The sequence below is a fragment of the Poromitra crassiceps genome (genome assembly GCF_964638095.1).
Source record: "Poromitra crassiceps genome assembly, chromosome: 4".
NCBI lineage: Eukaryota > Metazoa > Chordata > Actinopteri > Beryciformes > Melamphaidae > Poromitra > Poromitra crassiceps.
The window spans coordinates 24,705,949-24,726,204 of NC_139626.1; the positions used below are offsets into that span (position 1 = coordinate 24,705,949).

At 44.6% G+C, this 20,256-nt stretch overlaps 1 protein-coding gene across 4 annotated transcripts; it reads left to right on the forward strand.

Moving 5' to 3' along the window:
* The first annotated feature begins 580 nt into the window (after window positions 1-580).
* On the forward strand, window positions 581-19,708 carry eif3c (eukaryotic translation initiation factor 3, subunit C). 4 transcript variants are annotated; one of them, XM_083635644.1, is made up of 26 exons: window positions 581-712; window positions 1,566-1,683; window positions 1,780-1,845; window positions 2,356-2,545; window positions 4,102-4,227; window positions 4,317-4,368; window positions 4,884-5,005; window positions 6,617-6,744; window positions 6,856-7,027; window positions 7,207-7,310; window positions 8,749-8,890; window positions 9,232-9,357; window positions 10,202-10,295; window positions 11,037-11,224; window positions 12,744-12,968; window positions 13,090-13,281; window positions 13,526-13,697; window positions 14,006-14,165; window positions 14,431-14,496; window positions 16,655-16,742; window positions 17,126-17,291; window positions 17,861-17,914; window positions 18,136-18,204; window positions 18,423-18,476; window positions 18,702-18,755; window positions 18,977-19,708. In XM_083635644.1, exons 2-26 carry the CDS (start codon window positions 1,586-1,588, stop codon window positions 19,087-19,089), a joined length of 3,021 nt encoding a protein of 1,006 aa, XP_083491770.1. In that variant the 5' UTR covers window positions 581-712; window positions 1,566-1,585; the 3' UTR covers window positions 19,090-19,708. The 4 variants fall into 4 exon arrangements, with proteins under 4 accessions (XP_083491770.1, XP_083491771.1, XP_083491772.1 ...); XM_083635645.1 differs by lacking the exon at window positions 18,702-18,755; XM_083635646.1 differs by lacking the exon at window positions 18,423-18,476.
* Window positions 19,709-20,256: the final 548 nt, after the last annotated feature.

A 20,256-nucleotide genomic window follows, 5' to 3' on the forward strand; every position in this document is an offset into this window, starting at 1 on the left:
TGTAGTTTACCTGGAGATATCCACTGCTCCTGTGATTGGAGTTAAAGAATCCGACATTGGTTTGTGGGTGTTGGCAGCTGAGAAATTGAAAGAGCGTATTTAGCCATCTTACTTGGTCATGTTTTGTGTTTTGTTTTGATTTTCCTTTTTTGTTATCACTGTGCTTCACTGGCTATTATGATATGTGATCATTGTACATTATGTCGCTTTTAATTTGGAATAAAATAAAATATTTGATAAAAAAAAAAGTAAAATGCTGTTCCTGATTGTATAAAGAAAATTTAACTTTTTAACACACTTTTCTGAAATAAAGAAATTAATGAATAGCGAATATGAGTATTTTTTATTTTTTATACAAGGTGTTGTATTTGTAAAAACATAACTACACTCATGGTTCTTTACAATATGATTTAATGGTTCTATTTTCTTGCTATAAAACTTTTATTTTTATCAGCTAGGAGCCGCTATACAGTCAATGGTCCCAGTGTGTGTGAGAAGAGCCTGGTGACGCGAGGTTAGTGTGTGTAGCATGGCGTGTAGATCTATGACGGTGTACCATCCCTATGCTTTGTGAATCTCAGGCCACTTCCTTTCCTGACGCCAGTGCCCGAGGAGCCGTCGCACGCCTTGTGGCCGCTAAATTGCAAAACTGGATTATAAAAAGATTCAAAATAATCTGACACACCACGAGAACATTTCATCAAGGACATAGGTGAGTCCCTCTCACAAAATGCGTTAACTATTTGATTGCCCCCATGCAAAGTATCTACCGCGTAGACATGCGGCAAGGCCCGGTGCTCCATCCCGTCTAGTAACGTAAACGTTGACAACGCTTGACAATGCCGCGTGTATCTTGGAAATACATTGGTTTGAGAACATACTAATTTGGTAAACCTGGTAACGTTAACGTTAGCTCTAACTGAAACTATGTAGACAGTGGACGAGCTGCTTGTAAATCCATCAGTAACGTTATCGGGGTAGTCCAGCTGTCACCTTATCTAACGGCCTGCTAGCTCGCTAGCTACATGTAGCCTCATCTATCGTCGTTTCGTATTGATTGCATTAGCTTGCTAGCAGGCAAGTTGGCTAGCTTGAGGACAAGTGATGCTAAGTTATACATTTCTTGGTTGTCTGGTCCCTTCCTCTAGCTAAAGGTAACTTTTAGATTGTGTCTTACATTATATCCGAATTATTTACCATCGGCTTGTCAATGGTACTAATCGTGTCAATTATTGAGTCTGGTATTGACAGCCATTCAGAGTAATTCACAACATCACACAGCTGATGTAACTGGTGGAAATCCACTGTCAACTGGCAGCCAGTTACCAAATCTAGAAAACCATCTATACACTTTGGGTAACGTTACATTGAGAACCACCGCAAATTGATCTAATTAGTAGAATTAGAACGAATACATTTCACTTAAGCATGCTCTAATACATTAAAATATTTCTTCAACAGCATACAGCACAATGGTGCAACATGCATCTTGCAGGAAGAGGCTAGATCTACAGTCAACTGCCTAATAAACAGAACTTGACATTTATTTCATTTTGTCTTTACAGATTGACAGCCGCCTTCACAAATGTCACGTTTCTTTGCCACTGGGTCCGACAGCGAGTCGGAGGAGTCCTCATCCGCCGATGAGATCACTCCCAAAGCACCAGGGACTACTTTCAAGCAGTCAGTACTAGTACCTCTTCTTCTGTCAAAGCCCATCAGACACTGACACAAATGATATTTTTAGAATGATCTCACTTATCCATATTATCTTCCTAGGTCCTTGCTGCTTAGTGATGATGAGGAGGACACCAAGAGAGTGGTACGCAGTGCCAAAGACAAAAGGTCAGTGTGGCTTATTATTATTTTCTCCCCCCCCCCCCCCCCCCCATTTTCTCCCCAATTTTACTTGACCAATTTCCCCCCCCCCCCCTGCTGCCCCAGTCGCTGCTCCACCCCCTCTGCCGATCTGGGAAGAGCCGTAGACTAGCACCATGCTTCCTCTGACACGTGCGCAGTTGCCAGCCGCTTCTTTACACCTGATAGCAGGGAGCTTCACCCGCAGGACGTAGCACATGGGAGGATCATGCTATTCGCACCAGTTCCCTTCCGCCCCAACCAGGTGCCCTGACCGACCTCTAGCTCTATGGATGCCTGACCAAGCCAGAGGTAACACGGGGCGCGAACCTGCGACCCTCGTGTTGGTAGGCAGGGAATCTGTCGGTGTGGTTGTTTGTTTAGCACCAATTGGACCTAGAACGTTTAGGCAATGTGTCGTGTACCACAAATACTACTCATATCCGATTGCTTTGATGTATTGATTTTGGTTTAAATGTGCTCATTCTTAAATCTCAGGTTTGAGGAGTTGACCAACTTCATCAAGACCATCCGCAATGCCATGAAGATCCGTGACATGGCCAAATGTTTGGAGGAGTTTGAGCAGTTATGCCGAGCGTTCCTCAAAAGCAAGACTATAGTGGACAAAGAGGGCGTGCCCTCTTTCTACATCCGTCTTCTGGCCGACCTGGAAGAATATCTCAACCAGGTCAGTAGCCCAGGTTTACTATAGCTCTCTGAATTTCAGCTTTATAATTGTAATCATGTGTTTTGAGATCTGCCTGCTGCAAAGGAATTATATTAATCATCTCGGTCAGTATCTAATCTTGTATATACAGTAGGTGAGAGTAGGGCTGGGCGATATATCGAATATACTCGATGTATCGCGGCTTGTGCCACGTGAGATGTAGAAATGACTATATCGCGAACATTCGAGTATAATTGTCACGCATTGTTTATAACTTAAGCCGCCGGCATGACTCGCTTCACGTTTCCTCTTGTCAGCTCTCCCTCAAGGGAGAGCTCTGTCACACTCAAAAGGGAGGCGGAATCACATGGATACGTCAAACGCGTCAAACCGCGTCAGACACACCCGTCCTTAACCTATGTGCGATTCGAAATCACGCGTCCGCACCATAGACTGGCGAAACATGGCCGCCCCCAGTGTGGCTGTTGACAGTTTCAAATTATAACAAAACAACCACTATTGCAATTTGCAATACATGTTCCGCAAGGTTTCTGAGATTAGGGGAAAGTCTGAGCTGGCGTTACGCTAAACCAAACGTGGGGAGGAGGCAGCGGATTTGTTTTGGCATTAACGTTATGATGGCTAACGGGGCTAACGTTAGCTAGCTGGTTAGGCTACCTAGTTGCAGGGCAGCGCTCCACAAGCATGACCAAAACCCCCGCATTTAAAGCATTTCATACTCCCAGAGCTGGCGTAAACCATAGAGAACCTCATGCATTAGCCTACTCAAAATGAAACGTCCAGGGTTTGTGTCTCCAAAAGGAACTAACGCTAACGTTACATGCAAGCTAACGTAGCTAGCTGCGGGGCAGTCATGATCTATTAAGGAAAACGAATGCGCAAGTGAACATCACATACGTGTATTTTCTTTAATCTAGACTAGAGGCATCATTTTTCAGTCAAAAGTGAAACGACACAGATATGATGGCGTATAGTGAGGCTTTCCATGCCTCACTATAGAACTGGCCCCACAAAATTCAGACAGCATGTTGCCGTCATGCCAATAAGAGTCTAAATTTAATTTTTTATGTTTTATCTGCAGACTAAGCAGCTAGGCTTTCGGTTCTATAAAAGCCATTATTTTTTGTATTGACTACTGAGTGATACACTTTACTAAAACAATCATATTACCGGTATATCAGAAGTGTTGTTTGTGTTCACAGTGATGTCAGATTTGCTTAGGTCAGAGCTATGGAATATTAAATCATCCATCTTTGCTCACTACATCTGCCCTTTCTTCTTTTTTACCCCAGGTGTGCATAAAATACTGGTTAAGAACTTATGGAAAAGTCATGGAAATCCATTGGTCAAAATGTGTATGAACCCTGAAGGGTTAAATTGAGCATTTATGAGAGATTTCAAAAATATCGAGATATATATCGTGTATCGCGATATAGCCAAAAAATATCGAGATATTCTTTAGAGGCCATATCGCCCAGCCCTAGGTGAGAGCTGGATGTGTCTGCAGTCATTTTTTTTCAAAGCAGTGGAATAACCTCTTGTCATTTACTTTCCAGCTTTGGGAGGACAAAGAAGGCAAGAAGAAGATGAACAAGAACAACGCAAAAGCCCTCAGCACGCTGCGTCAGAAGATCCGCAAATACAACAGGGATTATGAAACAGAGATTGCCGCTTACAAGGAGGTAAATCAGGGCATTTCCTCTGTTTGAGATCATACTCACTATTTGTTGGGTGAGAGACATTAACAATGCCTTCTCTCTCTCTCTCTCAGAACCCACAGGAGTCTGCGGATGAGGAGGAGGAGAAGGAGCCAGAGGATTCGGGTGAGCTTGCTTTTTATATACATCTTAGTACAACAAAGGCCAAGAACCTATAAATTCTATAAAATGATAAAGGCATAAAAGACAATGAAAGTATTGTATGGCAAACTGAAAGATGTCCAACCCGGCTTGAGAGTAGATAGATTCAATGTATAAACGTGTCTGAAGCCTTTCAGGGTGCCTGTAGAATACTTTCATCATAGACTAAATGCATTTATAATAGAAGTATGTCACCCTGCCCATTTTCAATGCGGTTTGTTTGTAGAATCAACTATTAATATGTTAATTTAAAACTTGCTCGCCCATTTAATACAATTTTGTAATTCATCATGATGTGCAGCAGAATTCAAATATCTATCAGGAATGATATAAGAAAACTGTTTTCACCGGTTATTGCTTCTACAGAGCTCATAGATGTAGCATCTGAATATATGAGACGTAACGATGACTATGTGGCGCTGTTGTAAGCATCGTCTGTACTCCGTATAATTCATCGTCCTCATTTTGTGATCCTCAAGGCTCCTCTTCAGACAGTGACACAGAGGGAGGCGAGGATGGGGTGTCAGCCAAGGCCTTCTTGAAGAAAAAGCCTGCGGATGCTCCATCAGAGGCCAGCAAGTTCCTCAAGAAGGGCTCAGGGGTAAGATACCAGCGAGCCAATCCAGTACTGATCTACTGGTTAAAGTATGCAACTCCTCTTTGCTTTTGGCACAGTTGCTGAAGGGTGCGCTACAGAAAGTCTGATCTGATGTAGGAAGACCTAATTCTTAGGGATGGGCGCGAGTACTCGTTCATAATGTTACTATTCGAGTAACGTTTCTACCCTTCTGTTTGGGTACTCGCACTAAGTTTAACAACACGGGGAAATCCACGGTGCAAATGAGACAGACGCACGCTTCTCCATAACGCATGCCTGATAAAACTCATTCAAAACTCTGCACTAGTTTATTAAGTTACTTGACTCCACTGTCGTTTCCCATAAAGTTAGCCACAACAAATCTGGAGAAAGAAGCACTTTTTGGCAATCACTTTTTAGCAGCTAATGTTCTGCTCAAACGAAGTGCTAACCAGCAGATTAACAGAGTTACTGAGGTAGGCTAACAGCTGCTAAGATCATGTCAGATGACGGTCCATCCGCTTTATATTTCTCCTCACAAAAAGTGCTCCAGGCAGCGCTTTTTCCATGCAAAAATGTTATAAGTGAAGTTATCCTTTATTTATCCGCATGGGGAAATTCATCCTCTGCATTTGACCCATCCTCTATTAGGATCCTTCCTAGAATTAGGAGCAGCCGCAGTGCAGCGCCTGGGGACCAACTCCAGTTCTTGTGTCATTGCCTTGGTCAGGGGCACTGACAAGAGTATTAACCCTAACATACATGTCTTTTGGTGGTGGGAGGAAACCCACATGAATACGGGGAGAACATGCAAACTCCACACAGAAAGGACCTGAGACGGACCGGGGTTTTGAACCCAGGACCTTCTTGCTGTGAGGCAACAGTGCTAACCACTGAGCCGCCGTGCTGTGTGTGTGAACAGCCCACACACACATTATCCCTGCTCTATCATTGCCATAGTAATAGATATTCTTATAGGCCTATAGCCTACGAAACTACTGCTTAACATAGCCAAACTTTGGTTCCACTTGTGTGTTTCCACATGGAACCCCTCCTGCTTATTTTTCCTCTCTCTCTGTCTCGAGTACCTGGTTACTCGTTCATACTGGAATATTGAACTGACATAATGCCCATCCCTACAGGGGATACTACATCCCTACAGGGGATACTACATCCCTACAGGGGATACTACATCCCTACATCCCTACAGGGGACACTACATCCCTACAGGGGATACTACATCCCTACAGGGGATACTACATCCCTACAGGGGATACTACATCCCTACAGGGGATACTACATCCCTACATCCCTACAGGGGACACTACATCCCTACAGGGGATACTACATCCCTACATCCCTACAGGGGACACTACATCCCTACAGGGGATACTACATCCCTACAGGGGATACTACATCCCTACATCCCTACAGGGGACACTACATCCCTACAGGGGATACTACATCCCTACAGGGGATACTACATCCCTACATCCCTACAGGGGACACTACATCCCTACAGGGGATACTACATCCCTACAGGGGATACTACATCCCTACATCCCTACAGGGGATACTACATCCCTACAGGGGATACTCGAGTGAGTCCACTTGACTTTTTCCTCTTTTTGACAGGATGAATCATCTTCCAGTGATGACGATGATGATGAAGCGTGGGGCTCGGACACTGTAGAAAGTGGCAGCGGGAGCTCTGACGACGGGGACGATAAGAACGTTTCCATGGCCCAGGCCTTCCTCAAAAAGTGAGTCCTCCCCTCTCCTTTTTAGGCCAGAACCGTTAAGAATCTTTAAATAACGCCACAACACAAAAACAGACGGATAAATGCTTCATCCATCCTTTTTTCATGTCAAAGGGACAAGTCACTGGGCTCTGTCCCCAGCACCCAGGATGGTGAGACGAAGAAGGAATCAAGGAAGAAGAAGCTCAAGAAGAAAGAGCGGCTTGAGGAGGAGGCTGAGGAGGAGGGAGCAGAGGAGGGTGATGGAGGCTGGGAGCAGGTGAAGGGCGGCGTACCTCTGGTCAAGGTAAAGAACAGATAATAATAAAAAAACGCTTTTTGTCACCTGCTTTGGCTACAACACTGTAGATTGTGCACATTTCCACATTTGTTTCAAAAGAAACAAGATGTTGATCATCAACCACGTCGCTCATATCAACAAATGATGCTACTATTTGTTCTTGTGTCATGTCTTCAATCTAACAGGAGAAGCCCAAGATGTTTGCGAAGGGCACCGAGATCAACACCGCAGTGGTGGTGAAGAAACTGCATGAGATCCTGCAAGCAAGAGGCAAGAAGGGCACAGACAGGTAACACTGGATAAAGCCCTAACCTGTATTACACTTCTTTCTTTATTCAGAATATTCAGCACGAAAAAAAACTCTGTACGAATGACTGTGAATAAAACCATAGTCGGAATTAATACAAAAATGATGAGCAATCGGATTCCTTAACTCATTGAGTGCCAGCCACTTTTGGAGAACGGACGCTCCCAGTGCCAGAGTTTCAGAGCGTTTTCAGTGATTTCTCGAGGCCCACAGAATATTGTGTGATATTACTATGTAAACACTGAACACGCACAAAGAACGATGAGACTCTCTTCTATCATCTGCAAAAAAAAGTTTATTGATCCCATTTTCCGTTCTTTAGTTATGAGCCGGAGAAGATAGCTTGATTTACGGTAACCAAAAACAGCCATTTTTTTCTAGAAGCTGAGATAATGAGCCTTTTGTGAAATTAAACATTTCAAGCACATCACTGACTCTGAAGCTAATATTTTCTAATGTAGTCACACCTCAAAAGTAATTTCCTTCAATAAAACATTGAAGGCCAGGGAATTTTGTTTGGCAGAATAATATTTTTTAGCTGCAACCAGCAGCGCTGGCCCCTGCTGGTTGCAGCTTCTTGCTGGTCTTGATTTGCTGCTGGTGGGCATCGGATATTCTGGCTTGCGTTTGCCAATCCTGTCCTGCTGTCTGGGTCTGTCTGGGTCAGTGTTGTCATGTGTTGTGTGCTGCTCTGCGTGCCCCCCCCCCCCCTCCCCCCTCAACTGCACACTCCTCCTCCGTATGGGAGTGTCTCTGGTGGCTCTCTGCTGAGTTTGCTGTGCACAGTGAAGGGTGCGCGACATCCAGCTTTTTTACAGCGTTCCGCGTGTGTTTGTCACCGGCTCCTATGCTTCCAGTTGAGAATAATAACAACTCCACGGCTGATCATGCTGATGGGCTGTCGCAGCGGACACGGAGGAGCTCAATTGTGGGAGCAGATTGGCTGCTGCAGGCACAGCTAACGTTATGCTTCAGCATATCGATGCATACGGATGCGATGCGATTTCCGTTTCCCCAACGACTTCTTCTTTGTTTTTTCATCGCCTTTCTGTAATCTGGAGAGCACTGTCGCCACCTAAGGGTTCTGTAAAATAGGTTAGACACATTCAATAGCTCCCATATTGTAAGAGGCGATGTAAGAGGCTTAGATCGACATCCCCCCGTCAAAAAACGCAATTGACGAACATGTTCGTCCTTGGCACTCTACGTTACTAAACGAAATGACGAACATGTTCGTCCATGGCACTCAATGAGTTAATAATTCTATTACCACTTCCTTTCATCTGTACATTATATTGCCCTCATAGACCTTTACAGCAACCAAAAATACTATGTAAGGAAATTAAGGGAACTTCCTCCTTTCCAATCCCCCCCCCCCCCCCCCCCCCCCCCCCCCCCCGCACGTTTCCTCCTCTGGCAGAGCTGCCCAGATAGAGCTGCTGCACGCCCTGGCAGGCATCTCCAATGAGAACAACCTGGGCCAAGGCATCCTGGTCAAGATCAAGTTCAACATCATCGCCTCCCTTTACGACTACAACCCCAACCTGGCAGCTTTCATGAAGGTAGGAGCCACCCACTGCCTCAAAATGTTTCAGAATTCTGACAGTATTTGATATATTAGTGTAATACTGTAATATTTGATGAGTTTAATCCTCAGGCAGTGATTCGTGCCATTGTAGCAATACATTTTTAAGCATGATACCACTGTGCACGGCTGCGATCAGCCCACGTCATGTTGAACCATGGCCCAAAACATTTTGTTTAAATACAAATAAATGTAACATGCAGGAGCTCTGTGAATTGAAATGGAGCAAAGGCAGGGGTTGTTGGAGACAGCGCACATTCTGTCCATTTTCTTTTTTCCCTCTCCATATGAGCAATTCTGACTTTGCGTCCCTTCTAGGCGGACATGTGGAAGAAGTGCCTGGAATGTATCGACGAGCTGCTGGACATCCTCTTTGAAAACAGCAACATCTTCATTGGGGAGAACATTGCAGAGGACAGCGAGAATCTGGGCATCTCAGACCAGGTAGCTTCACCTCTCTGGTATATCTGGGTGGCAGTGTGGCCTGGTGGTTGGAGAGACTGCCCCTAAATGTGGTAGACAATGAAAATAATTTTTCTTCTATTATCATTTATATGATGAACTGAGATGTGCAAAGTTAAAAGGAGACCACTGATAAACAATTCTGATTTATTTTGCAGTTTGCACATGATCCCACACATAATAAAAACCGTAAACAATTTTGCAGACATTAATTTCGTTTTACAGTTATTGAGATTTGATTTGAGTCAAGTTGATGCCAGCGATGTCTGAGGAACGCCTTGACGGAATTTCATCAAATTTGCCTCAAACATCGAGCCACTGGGGTTGAATGAGGAACTGAGCCTTGTTCTTTGTAACCTACCTTACCATGAAGAATCTGTCTTGTTGTTATATTACAATTATTTGTTGCTTATTATGTATTATAGTGTATGCACTGCAGTGCTGCTTTAACACAGCATTCCACCTATTCTATGAGTGCTGTCATCATATGATTGGCTTATTGATTGACCACCACCAATGAGGAACTATCCTCTCTAGAGTGGAGGCTTTTAAAACTGTTGGTATATCTGTCTTGTAAAAAGGGAGTCCCGCACACCGTCCAAACTTGCAAATAAGAATTTTGTGACGTTTCGATCACCAACCTTTTTCAAACAAAAAATCTGTCTTCACTGTTTGACTCTGAAGAAGAAGCTGCTCACGTCGAAACGTTTGATTTGATTTATTTTTATTATGGATACGTTAGTTTTTGTACCTCATTAAGGCATGTCACATTTATTGTAGTCCATCAAATTATTTGTTGTTTGACTTTTTTGTTTGTATTTGTCAGCCATTCAGGGTGCGTGGATGCATCTTAACGCTGGTGGAGAGGATGGATGAAGAGTTCACCAAGATCATGCAGAACACTGATCCTCATTCTCAAGGTTAGTTTTTACTTGTCTTTCCCATCATGAGTTGATTTGACAAGTTGGCCAGCTCGTATCCAAGGTTCGTCCTATTTACTGAAACAGCGAACAATGTTTCCATTGCATGAATGACGGGATGTTAATGATTGTTCCAGGTATTAGTCGGGCACCCCAAGTGTTGCTAGCTAAACTGAGTTATGGCTTGTGAAAAACTTTTAGATTTTGATAACTAAACTAGCAGCAAAAAATTTACTAATTATTTTATTATTATTTTATATTATATTGTTGGGAAATGACCACGGGATAATCAACACTCCTAGGTGTGCATTAAACAATTTGAATGCACTTTGCGGCAGCCTCCACATCGTACATTAAAATAATTTAATGCACACCTAGGAGTTGATTATCCCTTACACATTTCCTGCTGATATTTTCAACACATGGCTATTGAACAGAAATCTCTCAAGAACTAATTATAGGACATGATGGGAATATTTTCTTTCATGCGTTTTGAGCCGATCCGCTGAACTCCACCTGCCCCAGAGCAGGTTAGCCGTTCAGCATAAGTTGCCATGGTGATCTATCTCGGTAAGTAGTGAACTAGCATCATAGGACGGCAAACCCAGGGTTAAACCTGAAGTTACCTTGCTAACCCACTAATCTGGCTTCTTTGAACAGGCCCGTGTTCTGTGTTTTCTACTGGGCTCCTCGCTGCTGCTGATTGACTTGCTTGCTTGTGCCTCTCTACTCGTCTTCCAGAGTACGTAGACAACCTGAAGGACGAGGGGCGAGTTTGTGGCATCATCGACAGGCTGCTGAATTACCTGGAGAACAAGGGCAGCACGGAGGAGATTTGCCGTATCTACCTCCGCCGAATTATGCACACCTACTACAAGTTTGACTACAAGGCTCACCGCCGCAGCCTGGGCCTCCAGGCAGAGACCAAGGTGAGAGCCCAGGCAAACTTCCCTTTCCCTGGCCACATTTGCCAGCTCTGACTGGGGGATCCCGAGGCGTTCCCAGGCCAGAGTGGAGATACAATCTCTCCACCTAGTCCTCCATCTGCCCTGTGGTCTCCTCCCAGCTGGACATGCCTGGAACACCTCCCTAGGGAGGCGACCAGGTGGCATCCTTACCAGATGCTCGAACCACCTCAACTGGCTCCTTTCTACTCAAAGGAGCAGTGGCTCTACTCAGAGTCCCTCACGGATGACTGAGCTTCTCACCTTATCCCTAAGGGAGATGCCAGCCACCCTCCTAAGAGAACCCATTTCGGCTGCTTGTATCCGCGATCTTGTTCTTTCGGTGACCCATCCTTCATGACCATAGGTGAGGGTAGGAACGAAGATCATCTGGTAGATCGAGAGCTTTGCCTTCTGCCTCAGCTCTTTTTGTCACAACGGTGTGGTATAGAGAACTCAATTCCTCTGCCGCTTAGTGTTAAAGACTTAAGACGAGACTAAAATGCTCAGACTTTTATTTTCTTTGACTAAGAAGAGACTAAAATATTTCAACTTTTAGTCGACTAAAACTTGACTAAACAAAAACAGGATGAGGTTGACTAAATATGATAAAAACCAACAAGGACATTTGACACATGACTAAGACTAAATTAGACAAATGGATAACAAAATTAACATTAATTATAGTGTTTTTCCTCCTCAATGCAGCAGTTAAGTTTCCTGTGCTGCATCATCATAGATGTAGCTGACATTTAGCGGTCTTAAAAACACATTTACAGAGATTGCAGTTACTGTACAACAGAACCAGCCCAGTCTTATCTAATGCACAAACACACACACACTCTTCCCAGGTGGCAGGAGTCAGCGTGAACAAGGAGTTGTGAGATGATGGGGAGCGCATGCTGTCCTCCACAGGATGGGAACAGGGTCAGGGGAAGGGTCTTATATGTGTATGAGGCATTGTGTTCCCAACATGTACAGCTACTTGCTTGGCTACGTTATATCCAGAGAAGTTTGAGCGCTTGTTGCCACACAGCACAGCCAGCCTCCCTCCCTTCTCCCCTCAGCTGCGGGCTGAGCAGGGACTGTAAATAGGGTCCACTTGTCATTGCTACCGGCTCACACCGACACTGGCCCAGGCAGAGTCAGCTACTTTCTCTCAGTTAGCTACTTTCCTTGAGAAAGAGTTGGCAACACTGCTTCAAATGACCATTAATAGTGCAAGCACATCAGCAGATTCAATAGTTTCCATTGACTAAAACTAGACTAAAGTGTGAACCGTTTTCGTTGACTAAAACTAGACTAAATAAAAACAGGATAAGGTTGACTAAATATGATAAAAACTAACAAGGACATTTGACACAGGACTAAGACTAAATAAAAAAATAGACGTCAAAATTAACACTGCTCCAATTCTCCAGCCCATCTCCCGCTCCATTGTCCCCTCACTCTAGAAACAGGACCTAGTCCACTGAGCCGCCTTCTCTCTCTGTCCCCTGTGCAGTCGGAGCAAGACCAGGAAGAGAGTGAGGGGGAGGACAGCGCCATCATCATGGACCGCCTCTGCAAGTTCATCTACGCCAAGGACCGCACCGACCGCATCCGCACCTGCGCCATCCTCTGCCACATCTACCACCACGCCCTGCATTCACGCTGGTACCAGGCCCGCGACCTGATGCTGATGAGCCACCTGCAGGACAACATCCAGCACGCCGACCCACCTGTGCAGGTAGGCAGGCAGGCAGGCAGGCAGGCAGGCAGGCAGGCAGCCGAGTAAGAGAACATGCTTATATGCAACAGTAATGCCAATATCAAATGCATCTCCCCCCCCCCCCCCCGGCCTCCTCTAGATCCTGTACAACAGAACCATGGTGCAACTGGGCATCTGCGCTTTCCGCCAGGGCATGATCAAGGATGCCCACAACGCCCTGCTGGACATACAGTCCTCCGGCCGCGCCAAGGAGCTCCTGGGTCAGGGCCTGCTGATGAGGAACATGCAGGAGAGGAACGCTGAGCAGGAGAAGATTGAAAAGAGGAGACAGGTGAGTTCTACATAAGCAGTCAGCTCTTAAGATCATGTTGGGGATGCTTTTTCGTGATTAGATGGTAACCAGCTGGGTTTCACTTAACTTTGCCAATAACTTTGCCAATTAAATGATGGAGTAGAGTTTGCGGTAACAGAGAGCCAGCTTCCAAACATAGGAAATGCCACACAACCAGTTCAGATTGAGAGTGATGTAGAAGTCAACAGCAAATGTTCTAAGATGGCTCTGATGTCCCTCATAGGTGCCATTCCACATGCACATCAACCTGGAGCTGCTGGAGTGTGTGTACCTGGTGTCAGCCATGCTGCTCGAAATCCCCTACATGGCCGCCCACGAGTTTGACGCCCGCCGCAGGATGATCAGCAAGCAGTTCCATCACCAGCTCAGGGTGGGAGAGAGGCAGCCGCTGCTGGGTACGCAACACGTGAACTAACCGCTCCTTATGCCGGGATCATACTTAATCTGTAATGTGTATGCAGATTATCCCATGGCTCAATCAATTAGTTGTCTATCGATTGTAGTATTACAACAACAACAAATTGTTGCCGCCTTGATTTACATATAATTTCTTATTAATTTACTGAGGAGATCTTTTCATCACAAAATCTTCAGAGTGCTAGTAAACCATAGGACAGATTTGGCTACAGTATGAATACTATTGCCTTTTCTGTGTTGTATTCTTGAGAACCCAGATGATCATACCTTTATCTCGCTCCCCCAGGACCCCCAGAGAGCATGAGGGAGCACGTGGTCGCCGCCAGCAAGGCCATGAAGATGGGCGACTGGCGCACCTGCCACTCGTTCATCATCAACGAGAAGATGAACAGCAAGGTGTGGGACCTGTTCCCCGAGACGCAGCGAGTGCGCGAGATGCTTGTCAGGTTAGCACACGTCTCCATTATTATCATACATTAGCTAATTTCATTTAATTACATTACATCATTTAGCAGACACTTTAATCCAAAGCCGCTTTGGATAAAATTGTAAAAGTCGCATCCCAGTCTTCATCAGCTAAGACCTTTAAAATTGAACAAGTAGCATTTGTTGTTAATAGTGGATATTTTTTATTTATATTTGTAACAAATGTTTTTGATTTTGATTTTCCTTGTATATTTATGTGCTCCCTGAATATATTTCCCTGTGTAGGAAGATCCAAGAGGAGTCACTGAGGACTTACCTGTTCACATACAGCAGTGTGTATGACTCCATCAGGTAAACGCACAACAGACAAAATTACAAATGAAAGTTCCCCTCTTGTTTTTTTTCCTTCCTTGCTTCTTTGCTTATAAAGGACTTGGGGCGTGCTATATATAAATCATGGAAGTCTCAACAGATCATCTTATCTTATCAAAACAGTGCATAGTTAACTCATTGAGTGCCAGCCACTTTTGGAGAACGGACGCTCCCAGTGCCAGAGTTTCAGAGCGTTTTCAGTGATTTCTCGAGGCCCACAGAATATTGTGTGATATTACTATGTAAACACCGAACACGCACAAAGAACGATGAGACTCTATTGTATCAGCAGCAAAAAAAAGTTTATTGATATAATTTTCCGTTCTTTAGTTATCAGCCGGAGAAGATAGGTCAAAAACAGAAAAAATTGGCGTTTCCATCTAGAAGCTGAGATATTGAGCCTTTTGTGAAATATAGCATTTCAAGCACATGACTGACTCTGAAGGTAATATTTTCTGATGTGACACCTCAAAAATAATTTACTTCAATAAAACAGTGAAAACAAAGGAATTTTGTTTGGCAAAATAATATTTTTTAGCTGCAACCAGCAGCGCTGGCCCCTGCGTGCGCAGACCCTACACCTTCTTGCTGGTCTTGATTTACTGCTGGTGGGCATCAGATAGCTTGTTTGCCTGTCTCTGTCAATCGAGCCTGCTGTGTGGGTGTTGTGTATTGTACACTGCCCTGCATGCCCCACCCCCCTCCTCCTCCTCCTTCGTGGGAGTGTCTCTGCGCGACTTTGAGTGTCGCTGCGTTTGCTCTCGCTCTGCTTTTGCTCCGTCTGCACTGAAAAGTGCGCTGCATCCCCCCGCTTTTTCACAGCCTGTCCCGGCTCCCAGCTGAGAATAATGTAACTTTTCAGAAAGAGGCTGGTGTCGGCAACTAAATCATATGGAGGGGCTATTGCAGCGGAGACGGAGGAGCTCAATTGTGGTGTCAGCAGATTGACTGCTGTTCACAGGCACAGCTAACGTTATGCTTCATGCATATCGATGCGATTTCCGTTTCCTCATGACTTCTTCTCTCTTTTCTCCTGGCCTTTCTCTAATCTGGAGAGCACTGTCGCCACCTAATGGGTCCCTAAAATAGCTTTTACACATTCAACAGCCACCATACTTTCACAGGAGATGGATCTGGCTTTGATACACGTCCCACCGTCAAAAAACACAATTGACGACTTTAGTCGTCTTTGGCACTCAACGTTACTAAAGCAATTGACGACTAAAGTCGTCATTGGCACTCAATGAGTTAAAGGTCCCAATTCGTGCAGCTGTAACCTCTTAAAAACGTGTGTCTCTGGTCCATAAAACATGATTCTGGATTAATTTGTCGAAAATATAGCAACCCCGTTTGTTGTGACGGAGTTGTCCCTTCCTCATCTCGTTGCGTCCCAAGAATGGTCTGTTTCTATAATATATTCAGAACTAACAGTTCCCATTGGCCGCTGAGGGAGAGCCCGCCCCAGGCTCCCAGCGGCCAATCAGATTAGCGTCTGTGGACCAGCACGCTAGGTTGTGTCCACAACTAACGCTATCGCTAACTTAACGTTGCTACGCTAAAGAGGACATCTCAAAATGCCTAGACTTACCGAATGCACCTCCGCAGTGCTGGATCACGTACAGTTGGCGTCGCTCCAGCTAGAAGTGTTAATTTTGTGGCTATAGACAAAATGATGCAGGTAGCTTGTGTGAGAGAGACCCGCGCAGTATGCTTGAGGACCATCGTGACGTCCCAATCCCCCGTCTGGGGAAACAGATCGTTTGGGGGTGTGGCTTGAAGGAGACTGCAGGGGGAAGCTGGATAGGGACAAATCCAACTGTGGCAGTTCTGAGGTTGTGACCACTCATTACAGGGAGGGATGACAGCAGTATATATGCATTTACAAGTAAAAACAGCTTTTGCACGGAATGGGACCTTTAATGAGGGAAGAGACGGAGAAACCCAAATTACAATTCTTAACTTTTTTGTCTGTTTTACAGACCCATTAGACATGTTTTATACATTAAAAATGATGCCGATGTCAACTGCCCCTGGCCTAGCTTTTGCGTCACTTTTAGACTAATATAAAACTACAAGGTTGTATGGATGAAAACTAATTTGAATGTTCATAATCAGTATGTGATTGCTTCTCCGCCAGCATGGAGACGCTGTCGGAGATGTTTGAGTTGGAGTTGCCCACAGTCCACAGCATCATCAGCAAGATGATCATCAACGAAGAGCTGATGGTAAGTTTGACCGGCCATGCCGACCATTTCAGTCTGAAGAAAATCCCTTTCCGCTCCCTGCAAGCCCTGCCATTGGCTCCGACCCGCTCTGACTGACCTGCTGCGACCATATATGGATGTCCTTTTAAACAGAGTCCCCCCCCCCCGCTATACCAGAGTGCTATCCAGTACAGCCAGACTCTCCCCCGTTGTAGGGAGAGACTCTGGCAAGCGAGACTACACCTATCCATACTTGTGTTTCTCTTTTTGCATTTCCTTATATTTTTCTGTATCTTAGCTTGTCTATCTGCCTAACATATGCGTTTGATTTCTATACAGTACTACTGCTAAATGATTGGTTGAACTACTAAAGCATTGAAAATGCCTGTGACCTCTCCGCCCAGGCGTCACTGGACCAGCCGACCCAGACAGTGGTGATGCACCGCACAGAGCCCACCTCCCTGCAGAACATGGCCCTGCAGCTGGCGGAGAAACTGGGGGGCCTGGTGGAGAACAACGAGCGCGTCTTCGACCTCAAGCAGGGTGTCTACGGCGGATACTTCAACAGAGGTGAGCTCAGACACACAGCCTTCACCATTACAGCATTGTGGCATTTAGAGTTCTCAGTTTCAGCCCCAGCCCGAGCCCGATGGAACCCAACCCAGCTGACTGACAATTTATGTGACTGCGTTGGCCGGCTCGAGCCGAGCAAAAAAAACAAGATTTTTTTTAATGCATTTACAGTAGGCCAGATTGATACTCTCATTATCTTCTCTCACTCTCTTCCATGCTTACACACATGCACACAAACAGCTCAGAGTTCTCAATTTCAGCCTGGGCCAGATGGAACCCGACCCAGCCCAATGGGCTCGGACCGGGTTCGGTCTCACAATTTATGCTAATTGTTCGGGCCGGGCTTGGTCTTCAACTTACTAGGGTCAGGTCGGTTTTGAATTTTAAGGCCCATTGAGTTAAAGGCTAAATGGCATTAAATTGGCATTTTGTTCACCCTCATGTTTTCCAATGGCCACAAGTGATGCCATTGACATGACTTCTACTCTGTTATTCCCGATGAAGGGCTGTTTCTGCCTGAAGAATGCTTCCTTAGAAACAAAGCTGTTTGTCCTTTTGTCTTTCAGATCAGAAAGGTGGCTACCAACAGAATAAAGGCTACCAGAGACGTGGTGGAGACGGTATGTGGAGCCAGCTAGATGTTGCACCTTGGATACTTAGAAAACTGTGTGCAATCTAACTGACCATATCCCAGTGATGCTGATTGTGTTTACCACTTTATTGATAACTGACTTGCATGGAAAATGTGTTTCTACATAATTTTGGACATATCTGACCTCAAGGTTTTGACTTGAGTCATAGTAAGTAACCATGACAAACTTGTTTTTCTCTGCTCATGTAGACCGAGATCAGAAAGGGGGTTACCAGCAAAACAGAGGGGGCTACAATCAAGGGGGCTACAATCAAGGAGGTATGTGGAGCCAGCTAGATGTTGCACCTTGGATACTTAGAAAACTGTGTGCAATCTAACTGACCATATCCCAGTGATGCTGATTGTGTTTACCACTTTATTGATAACTGACTTGCATGGAAAATGTTTCTCCATAATTTTGGACACATCTGACCTCAAGGTTTTGACTTGAGTCATAGTAAGTAACCATGACAAACTTGTTTTCTCTGCTCATGTAGACCGAGATCAGAAAGGGGGTTACCAGCAAAACAGAGGGGGCTACAATCAAGGAGGTATGTGGAGCCAGCTAGATGTTGCACCTTGGATACTTAGAAAACTGTGTGCAATCTAACTGACCATATCCCAGTGATGCTGTTTGTGTTTACCACTTTATTGATAACTGACTTGCATGGAAAATGTGTTTCTCCATAATTTTGGACATATCTGACCTCAAGGTTTTGACTTGAGTCATAGTAAGTAAGTAACCATGACAAACTTGTTTTTCTCTGCTCATGTAGACCGAGATCAGAAAGGGGGTTACCAGCAAAACAGAGGGGGCTACAACCAAGGGGGTATGTGGAGCCAGCTAGATGTTGCACCTTGGATACTTAGAAAACTGTGTGCAATCTAACTGACCATATCCCAGTGATGCTGATTGTGTTTACCACTTTATTGATAACTGACTTGCATGGAAAATGTGTTTCTCCATAATTTTGGACATATCTGACCTCAAGGTTTTGACTTGAGTCATAGTAAGTAACCATGACAAACTTGTTTTTCTCTGCTTATGTAGACCGAGATCAGAAAGGGGGTTACCAGCAAAACAGAGGGGGCTACAATCAAGGGGGCTACAATCGAGGCGGCTACCGAAACCAGAACCAAAGCAACTACCAAAGCAACTACTGAGTTGGGGGAAGCTTGCAGAACTGGACCCTGCCAACTCGACCAGCCGTCATTCCACAACAACCTGGGTTACTACACTTGGCACTTGCCTTATTACCGTTCTGATCACCTGAACCTGAAACGGTTGGACTTCATCAGAGTACACAAGCCCTGCCTAGTAGAACTGCATACTGTGAGATTTCAGTACTGCCTACTCCTTCTGTTAAGCGTGAATGGATTTTGATTAAGGTTATTAATGCTCTTAGATAATTGTATAATTAAGGCATTGCGGTGTGGCTGGCCTGTGGCAGTACAGGAAGGCACATGTCAACTGTTTCATTCATCAATAAACATCGTTCAACATTAGTGTGTCAGTCGTTAACAGTTTTTCCAATTTTGTTTGGCTTTGTTGCCAATGTTTAAGGAGCCTGGGTTTTTTGTTTGTATCTTTTTATGCTGTTAATATTGAGAAATTGTTTTACACACCACATTAGATATTAGCCAGCTATATCCTGACAGCTACCGTAGTTTTGAAATTACCACCACCACCACACACACACACCTTTAGTCGGAATCAAACAGGAATCTAGATAACAGATTTTAGCATAAACAAAAACTACATGTTCACTGGCATCTAAGCCGTTATCGATATCTGCTGATAATTGTCAGTTGTGTGCTTATTTCAGTCGTGGATAGTAAAAGCTTAAGTCAAAGGGGATAATTGCAGTTGTTTGTCAGTATTGTGTTACAGCTGTGAAATTAAATGTTTAAACTGAGTACATCTAGTAAATTTTTCTAACCATACATTTGCCGATCATTGAACAGTCAAGTCATTTGAAAGGGAGGTTCTGACATGTCTAAAAGTAACGGATCTCTGCACAAACTCCTGGGCATTTTGTATCTGGGAAAAACATTTGGTCTTCTGTAGGAATGATATGGCCACCCCCCCCCCCCCCCTTTAAAACACCCTTTATTCAATTTTTATATGTACTTGACATTATACTAAGAGTATATGAATTTTAAACAGATTCAGATTTAGCCTATGTCAATTTGGAAAAAGTGAGTGAACTGCTTTTAGGGACCGTTCGTTATTTAGAAGGGGAGGGCGTCACAAGGGATTTGCGGCACTCTGAATTAAAAAACTGGCCCTTCTCTGACCAAAATATATTTTTCCTTGAACCACAAGTGATT